Below are 9,512 nucleotides of genomic sequence, written 5' to 3' on the forward strand. Positions count from 1 at the left end.
ATTGTCCGCCTTAAGGTCGACTTGGGAATTTCCCAAGGCGAGGCCGTCAAGGTGTACAAAAGCCGACTACAGCGTCAAAAGGAAGCCACCGAACGTGCTCAAGCCGAAACCCTTAAAGACGAGCGGATCCGTCAACTAGAAGCCCAAGTTTCTCAACTTCTGGAACAACTGGCCAAAATCAAGGACAATCTCAACGAATCTACTCTTGTCGGTGGTTCCACAACCACTCAAGAGGATTCCGACGACTCCAGCTGCGACTCCGACCGTGACGGCGGCTCCGATCGTCACACGACGGTCATCCGTACACCAAGCAACACGTCCACCCCGAAACGAAATAGGCAAAACAGTTCCATCGAAAGCCCACCCAGCCAGGTAACAACAACAACGAAGAAGAAGAAGCCATCCATACCAGGTAACCCCTCAAGTCCCCCATCCAACTCAATTGGTAAGTCATCTTAACTCGACTTTGAGAAATTCTTACTTCCGAAAACCAAACCCCTTTATTTTCAAAAATGGCTTATTCTACCCCCAATTCAATCTCCCAAATGTTCACAAACAACTGCAATATAACATCCACCAGTAAGAACCCCAAAAAATCTGCTGCCCCCAAAAAATCATTGAACTTTGCCGTTCAATGGAACACACGAGGATTAACATGCCGACTCCCAGACATACAATTACTTATGAATAGATTCTCCCCACAAGTTTTGTCCATTCAGGACATTCTCTGCAACTCCTCAGTACCCCAAAATCTCATCAAGGGTTATCAATTGCACATCTCCAGCAAGCCAAGCTCCCGACAAGGCGCTGGCCTTGCAATTAAAAATGGAATCCCCTACGATCTGATCAATATTAACTCTACATTGAATGTTATCGTTGCCAAGCTGCACTACCCGTTCAACATTACTGCTGTCTCTCTCTACATCCCACCTCAAACTACCTACTCAGATTTCACAGAAAAGATCGACGATTTACTCCCACAAATTCCAACACCATTTATTATCATGTCTGACCCAAATGCCCACTCTCTGTCTTGGGGTAGTTCACACACATCCAGAAAAGGATCTTATTTAGAAAATCTGGCCATAGCCCATAACCTAACCATCTTGAACAACTCTCAACCCACCCGCCTAGACCCTTCCACAGGTAACATGTCTGCTCTGGACCTCACAATGGTCTCATGGGAGCTTGGTCCAAAATTTTGCTGGAATGTCCTCGTCGACTGCCATGGCAGCGACCATTTTCCTATCCTGATCAAAATCCAACATCCTACCCCGCAAAACACTACCAGGCCTCGATGGAAGTACGACAATGCCGACTGGCTTGGTTATCAACTTGATGTTGACAGCCTACTATCAACTCATACCCCTACTTGCGTTCAAACGTTCTCCACAATTATACTAAAATCTGCCGAAAAATACATCCCCCGCACTAGTGGTATGCCCGGGAAAACCGCCGTCCCCTGGTGGACCCCCGAGGTTAGAGATGCCATCAAATTACGGCGAAAAAGACTACGCGCTCTTAAACGTATCCCCAACGATGACCCTCGAAAAGAAACTGCTCTCGCCGACTACAAAATCGCTCGGTCTTGTTCAAAACGAGCAGTGAAGGACGCTAAAATCGCAAGCTGGCAGAAATTTACCGAAGAAGTACATCCAAATACCCCCTCCAATGTACTTTGGGCAAAAATCAAGACCCTCAACGGGGACTCCCGTAAAAACCCCTACCACATCTTGCTTAACAACAAATACACAAATGATCCTTCTACTCTAGCCAACTCCTTCTGTGACCTCTTTTCCTCAGTCTCAACTTCATCCAACTCTCCTCTACCCGATATTCCCTCCACACCCAGTCATATAAACTCCGACTACAATAGCCCTTTCACCATCGATGAACTGGAGTCTTCCCTTCGAAAAGTGAAGGGCCTATCCGCCGGCCCAGACGAAATAGGATATCCCCTATTAAAAAATCTATCTCTCCTCGGCAAAAAGTGTTTCCTCAACATCCTTAACCTTATCTGGTCGGCAGGGAAACTTCCCGACAGCTGGAAGACTGGACTAGTCATACCTATTCCCAAACCAAAGCAAAACCTACACCTGATCGACAATTATCGTCCAATTACCCTTCTTGATTGCTCCGGGAAAATCCTAGAAAGGATGGTGAACCGTCGTTTACAAGCCATCCTAGAAAAACGAAAGCTTCTAGATTCTCGACAGTTCGCTTTTCGGACCGGGAGGTCCACCGACGACTATTTCGTAGAACTAGAATCCACCCTTTCAACCTCCTTAAAACAACACCAACACGTCGAATGCCTCTCGCTCGACCTGTCGAAAGCGTTCGACAGGGTTGACAGACCGGCAATAATTACCCAACTGGTCAAATGGGACCTTGGGAGGATGCTCCAATACATCAAAGACTTCCTCACTAACCGATTCATTCAAGTGCTCATCAACGGAGCTCGCTCATCCGTTAAACCTATTCTTGGAGGAGTGCCTCAAGGCTCTGTTATTGCCCCCACTCTATTTCTAATTGCGATAAACACACTCTTCCACACAATCCCTAACAACATCGAAACACTAGTGTACGCTGACGACATACTCCTAATCTCCACTTCTCCTTTTGCTAGAATGGCTCGAAGAAGACTGCAATCGGCGGTCAATTTGGTTGCTGAATGGGCCCCTACCGTTGGGTTTCAGTTTTCTCCCTCCAAGTCTTCCCTTCTTCATTTCGGCCCTAATAGAAGAAAACTCAAAAAAATACCCCCAATATCAATGCTTAACCAAATCATCCCACTAGTGCATTCTGCCCGGATATTAGGAGTGTGGGTCGACGACCGCCTAAACTTTAAGTGCCACATAAATCAAATAAGAAAGAATGCTATTAACAAGCTCAATATTCTCCGAATTCTCACCAACAAAACCAGTTTTGCCCATCGAGATTCGCTTTTTCGATTTCTCCACGGCTGGCTTATTCCCTCTATCCTTTACGGTCTCGGTTTTACCAGCCTCGCACTTGACGAAGTTATCAAAAGACTGGAACCGCTCTACAATAATTGCATCCGGACAATTAGTGCCGCATTCTGTACCAGCCCTATTTACTCTCTAATGGCCGAAAGTGGGCAACTTCCTTTCAAATTTCTTGTCGCTAAACACCTTTCCTCCAAAGCTATTCGTTCTCTTTCCTATCAATGCCCCTCAGACTCCCCGTTGGTCCAAAGAACCAACTCACTATTAGTGGAAATTACCGGAATTACCCTCCCACCAATCTGTTCAAGAGATGGGCTGAAAATCAAGTTTTGGAACGAACCCACACCTAACATAGATCTGTCCCTGAAACATAAAATCAAAGCTGGGAGCCCCCCAGCGATCGTCTTGCCCTTCTTCCGACAACTGGTCGATGAAAAGTACCTTGGACTGCCCCACATTTACACCGACGGTTCCAAGACCAACAATGGTAATGTCGGATGCGGCATACACAATGGTATCTCCGACCGAAGCTTGCCTCTCCCTAAATCCTGCTCTGTTTACAGCGCCGAAGCCTACGCCATACTAGAAGCAATACAAATGTCAGATCCAGGTGCCGTTATCTTTTCAGACTCGGCCAGTGTTCTGACGGCGTTGGCTGCCGGCAACGTACTACACCCATGGGTCCACACCATCTCAGAGACAGCTCCCCGGAAAAACATCGTACTCTGCTGGGTGCCGGGTCACACCGGTATTCAGGGCAATGAGGTGGCCGACCGACTGGCATCCATCGGTACAGAGCTTTCCCCTCCCTCAATTGAAATCCCGCAATCTGACGCCACTCGATTCATTCACAAGACAATAAGAAATGCCTGGAATATAAAATGGTCTAACCATTTACACGCCAAAATGCGTGAAGTTAAAAATACCACCGAAAAATGGTCCGATAGACCTAGTCAACCTGAGAGGCGAGCCCTCACCAGGCTACGTATTGGGCACACCCGACTTACACACGCCCACATAATCGCCAAAGATGAACCCCCCCTCTGTATATCCTGTCATTCCCCAATAACCGTCAAACACATCCTCACCTCCTGCCTCCAATACCTCCCTCTAAGACAATCCTGTGACCTATCCGCAAGCTTACGCCAAATCCTCTCCAACTGTCCTTACGAAGAGAAAAAACTTATAACTTTCCTCACCAAATCCAAACTCCTCTTCGAAATATGATTCATCATTAAATGTTTGTTACTTACTATCTTTCCCTTTCCTTTCTACATAAATCTTGAAAAAGCACAAGATCTTCTCTTTAACTACTTACTATCTTTTCCCTTTTCACAAAAAAAAAAAAAAAACCAAAAAAAAAAAAAAACCAAAAAAAAAACCAAAAAAAAAAAAACCAAAAAAAAAAAAAACCAAAAAAAAAAAAAAAAAAATAAAAATAAAAAAAACAGAAAAAATACAAGAAAAAAAAACAAAAAAAAAACAGGTAAAAAAAAACGAGGAAAAAAAATCCAAAAACAAACGTGCATACAAAACATAGAGAAATCTGCTTGCCAACAACGTGAAACGTTCTAATTTACGGGATGAATAAGCAAACAAGTTTAAAATCCCAGATAAAAGAAAAAAAAAAAAAAATTTTCGATAATATTTTTTTTTCTCTTTATTATTTTCTATGTAAGATATTAGGAAGACCGATAACATGTTATCATGCAATAATATGACACTTTTTCTTTTCTTTCCTTTCAAATAAACGGAATAAATGAAGCAATTTATTTTAATATTTTAGATATATATTTAATTTCTCTAATTTCCTTTCGTCGTCAGTTTCAGAGAATTGGAAATGTAGGTAAAAAAATTCTTGCTCACTTATTCTAGGCCCTTCTGGCGACTAGCAAAGGTCTTGAAAAATAAACCAAAGCCGATCCCTCTTCTAAGAACAGATAGTAAAATATGCTTAACATCGTCTGAAAAAGCTAATGTCATTGCTAGCCAGTTTAAAGTTACTCATGTGTTGGGTCGAACCATTGTCATAACCGTTCCAACCAATTTCCCTGACGAGGAAAAAGTCAGCATAGACGAAGTGGTGAAGGCGCTGTACCCGCAACATGAAGGCCCCAGGTTTTGATGGTTATTTCAACATAGTGCTTAAAAACCTTGGACCCAAAGCACACTCCTTATTACTTGATGTCTTCAATCACTGCCTCGAAATTGGTTACTATTCTTCTAATTGGAAGGTCTCTAAGGTGGTACCAATTTTTTAACCAGAAAAAGATCCAACTGTGCCGATTAGCTATCGCCCAATCTTTCGTCGTCAAGCAAACTGTTTGAGCGAATCATTTACTCCAGACTGCTCAAGCACACTGAAGAAAACAACATCCTCCTAGATGAACAATTTGGCTTCCGACGGGGGCACTCCACAGTACATCAACTACAGAGGGTTAGCAATATTGTCAAATGATCGAAAGAGAGACTCAGCAATATTGTCAAACGATCGAAAGAGTTATCCAAAACAACAGTCGTGGCTTTGGTGGATATCGAGAAGGCCTTCGATAACGTTTGGAGCGATGGCCTAATCTACAAGCTGCACCAATTTGGCTTTCCAGTATACATCGTCGAAATAATCGCAAACTACTTAAGTGGCAGAACTTCAAAAATAGGCGTGATGGGTGCGCTCTAAAATTCGTATATTGTCTCTGCTGGAGTCCCACAAGGAAGCATCCTTGGTCCACTGTTGTACAATCTATGTACATCTTATATACCATCTCTACCCAGAGGAGGACAGGTGCTCTGCGAAGAAGTTCCGGCTCTGCGAAGTAGTTCCACCTCCTCGTGGTGCAGAGTGGAAACGTGTCTCCTTTATGCAGATGTACGGCCGAGAGAACTACAACCCCACCCCCCCTTATGAAGACCCATGCAACGACCGCGGAAAATGAAAATGGAAAAACTATTGGAAACCGACTACATTTGGTGAAGGTGTTATGCTGAACCGTGCCGATGTACCTGGAAGGCTGGCGGATCGTTAAATCACGCCAGTCTCTAACGGTAGCCTGTGGGGCACCGGGACACACCCCACAGTATCCCAGTCCTTGCTGCGCTAAGCAGGTCACTGGCGCAGTGGACCGTATACTTACCTCGCTACTCGTGGGATCTACATGAATATTAACAACAACAGAAACAATCGAACGCGGATGGATGGGAGTGAGGCGGAGAGGGACACCTGTCCCAATCCGTTTGGCAGAAGCGGGCTAAGGCCCTCGCCGGTTAGGCAACCCGCCGAGCCGGTGAGGACGCCTGTCGAGAGCGGCGAGGGCGGAGACCCCTTCGCCGAGGTTCATCAGGCAGTCGAGGAACTTCTAAGCTCCCCGGAGCTTCAGGACTCCGAGACCCCTGCTGAACTGGCGTAGCAATGGCGGGGATGCAAGACCTCTTAGACTGTGTGCGAAAGAAGTCAAACATCCACAAAGAGGTGCGAGAGAAGCTTGCAAACGTAATGGCCCTGTTTGTGAAAGCAAACAGGGCGGTGGTGAGTCTGCTCACTGCTCCGGAATGCCGCACGAGGGCACGTGAGGACGCTGCGACTCCCCTTCGGGCAGACACAACCCGCCCGAAGAAGGTCAGCGTCTGCGTGCAGACGGATGGCAGTGTAGAGGTGGCCGGAAACGGCAAGAGGAAAAGCGAGTCACCAGGCGAGACGAGGCCAGGTGCCCCAAAAAAGCGGGCCCGGGATCCTACGGTCCGGCAGGATCCGGGCGGAGATGAAACAGAGGGTGGAGGAAACGCGAATGGCCAGATTCCTGATGCACCAACCGGGTGGCAGACGGTTGAGCGCAAGAGGAAAGAGACCACTAAGGCCAAACCCAAACCCAGGCCCAAGCCCAAACGGGTCAGGGACAAGGGGGAGGCTCTGGTGGTAAAGGCCCCAGATGGCACCTACGCTGATGTCCTCCGGCAAATGAGGACGAGCGATAGGCTGGTGGGCCTTGGAGGGGATGTGAGGAGAATCCGTCGAACTCGTTCCGGCGAGATGATCCTCGAGCTCCAACGCGGCTCCCAGATAAAGAGCTCGGAATATAACGCCCTCACACAAGAGATAGTGGGGGAAGCTGCAGAAATTCGTGCACCACGGTTACCGTCAGGGTGAAAACCTTGACGAGATAGCCACGGATGTTGAGGTGCGCTACTGGAAGCTATACTTGGCCTGATGATTGAATAAACAAATTACAAACTGTATGTGTTTAAAAAACAATTCCATTACATTATTTTTTTTCAATTTCATTTCTATACATGTACGATAAGAAATTTATTTCGCAGATAAATCCATAAATATATTTTACATGCGATTCACCAGATGCCTAATACTCATAAGACTCATCCTTGGAACACAGTCCGTCCCACTTCTTATCGCATCCAGACTTGCACCCGGAACACGGCTCCCCGGAAGTATAGCCCGGTGTCCCGATCATATTGGTGTACGAATAATCGCAGGTCATCCGGGTCCGATACCAGCTGCCATCCTTGTACCAAACCATGGCACACCCAATCCGATTTGCCTTATCTCTGGCCAGCAGGGTAAAGTGACCGGTTCCCGATTTGCTGTAGTATTCATCGATCTGATCCTGAGTTACGGCATCCTTCTCCTTCCACCACAGTTCGATATGCTTCGGAATCTCAACCGCATAGTCCGGCTCCTTGTCCGAAGACGAACCTCGCATGGCCAAATTCTGCCCGGCGCTAGGATATTTCTTGGTGTTTCGGCATTCGTCGTGCCCCTTGCTACACCTGTTGGCATGGAGCCGAGCCAGATAGGCCAGGTCGTCGTCCCATTGCTTTAAAATTTCGTAGCAAAATAGTGTTCTTGAAATAAGAAATTTAAAATTTCAACCCAACAATCCTCACCATAACACCCAAAGTGGCCGCCTTGTTGAGCCACGGAAGTTCACCTTTGGCCACCATGTTCCGATAGTTGTTGTGAGTGTCCAGGACCAGCTGCTTCAGCTTATCGTCGAACTCAACCTGCTTTCCATCGACACATTTTGGACCCAGCTGGTCCGGATTGTCGCATCCAATGTGCGTTCGACCAGGACGACACAGACTCTTGTCACAATAATCCTGTCCAGCTACCTCCAGGACTAGAACAGCCAAAACCGCTCCCAGGACCAAACCCAAACGTTGCGCGATCATTTTTAGCCTCTCGACTTGATTAACACGTATCCTCGCTAGTAGGTCTCATTTTATAAGGAATCGAACATCTCAGATAAGGGAAATCCGAACAACGATGTTAATTGCTTCTACATTTATCCCGCAACTTTTCATATTGCACTTTTCGCATCAAAATCGATTCCATCTCACATTCAAATTGCAATTGAATTGTATGCTAATCTGATCAACATGCGCTAATTTTGGGAACCGTATAATTACCAGCTCGGGAACAAGGCTCGGAATTCATACCAGCCCGTTAATGTGGAACAGGATTGATAACTAGATTGTAATTCATCGCTGGCGCCTTATTGAGCATTGCGTATGAGACTCATGCCATGTGACTGTTTTATCATAAAAAAATCGAAAGTTTGAAAATATCAGACCTCTCCTAAGCCAAAAATAAATATTTGAAACTTTTTAAAACGTTCCTACATTTAATTTTTATCTGTTTCGAACTTCTAATAATAATAGTCAGTCCTATTTCTAAATCATTCTAATGTTCCAAGCATTGATTGCATAGAAATTTCCATATACTTATCAATTAATTGGAATCGAATGTTCTGACCCTCAGGGCAACGAGTATCTGCAAAAAAGAACATACTATTTTATTGTTTCGGTTATCTCGAAACAAAAAAACAACTACATTAGCATTTTCATGTCAGTAGTTGTGCCATTGGCAACTAACGGTGACCAATAAGAAGAGTTGATTGTTCAATCTCGGACGGGTAGCAACACTTTGAACATGCAATCTAATCAGGGAAATAAATAAAACTCTAAACTGTCCAAAACAGAAATTTTAAATATAAAAATCATTTGTTAATCCTAATCCGCTCTTGAGTGTCAATTTAACACTATTTTTTTTTAAACAGATTAATTCTAGATTTTCTTCACTTAAAAGCATACATTTTACGCCATTTTTAAATTATTTAAATTTTTTGGCATGTTAAGGGGGGGGTAGGGTCTAACATTTTCAAAAAATCGATTTTTTTATTTTATTATTTTCTTATTGTTAAACATTTCAAGAATGTTGTGTCAAATTTTCAAGTCAATTGAAGCAAAACTGTAGAAATTATAGGCCTTTATCTCCTCCTATCTTATACTGCAAGAAAGCAAGAGCAGAAACTTCAAACGCGTTTTTCTCGAAAGCACATTTTTAAAGTCCGTGGACATCGTCATTTGAAAACTACTTATCCGATTCTTTTCAAATTTGGAACATTATTTCAACATATAAAATACCAGACCCCAACGTTTTTCTTTTTATTTTTTTTTACTTTGAGGAGATTTTACAGATAAAAAATTGCAGATTTTTTCGTGAAAAATCATAGTTTTTACTTCAAACAGCCACAA

General features: G+C 44.4%; 1 protein-coding gene across 1 annotated transcript; it reads right to left on the reverse strand.

The window, feature by feature from the left end:
- Nucleotides 1-7,196: 7,196 nt before the first annotated feature.
- Nucleotides 7,197-8,181, reverse strand: LOC129756516 (antigen 5 like allergen Cul n 1-like). Its single transcript, XM_055753425.1, has 2 exons — nucleotides 7,863-8,181; nucleotides 7,197-7,792 (listed from the first exon to the last, which is right to left on the reverse strand). Exons 1-2 carry the CDS (start codon nucleotides 8,145-8,147, stop codon nucleotides 7,319-7,321), a joined length of 759 nt encoding a protein of 252 aa, XP_055609400.1. The 5' UTR covers nucleotides 8,148-8,181; the 3' UTR covers nucleotides 7,197-7,318.
- Nucleotides 8,182-9,512: the final 1,331 nt, after the last annotated feature.

Source organism: Uranotaenia lowii, chromosome 3 (genome assembly GCF_029784155.1).
Source record: "Uranotaenia lowii strain MFRU-FL chromosome 3, ASM2978415v1, whole genome shotgun sequence".
Classification (NCBI taxonomy): Eukaryota; Metazoa; Arthropoda; class Insecta; order Diptera; family Culicidae; genus Uranotaenia; species Uranotaenia lowii.

What these genes read in the sequence shown, in the direction of transcription:
- LOC129756516 (XM_055753425.1), bottom strand. Translation starts at nt 8,147, where the DNA reads ATGATCGCGCAACGTTTGGGTTTGGTCCTGGGAGCGGTTTTGGCTGTT. An exon ending in CGGCCACTTTGGGTGTTATG is followed by an intron (nt 7,793 to 7,862) that starts GTGAGGATTGTT and finishes GAAATTTTAAAG; the next exon opens with CAATGGGACGACGACCTGGC.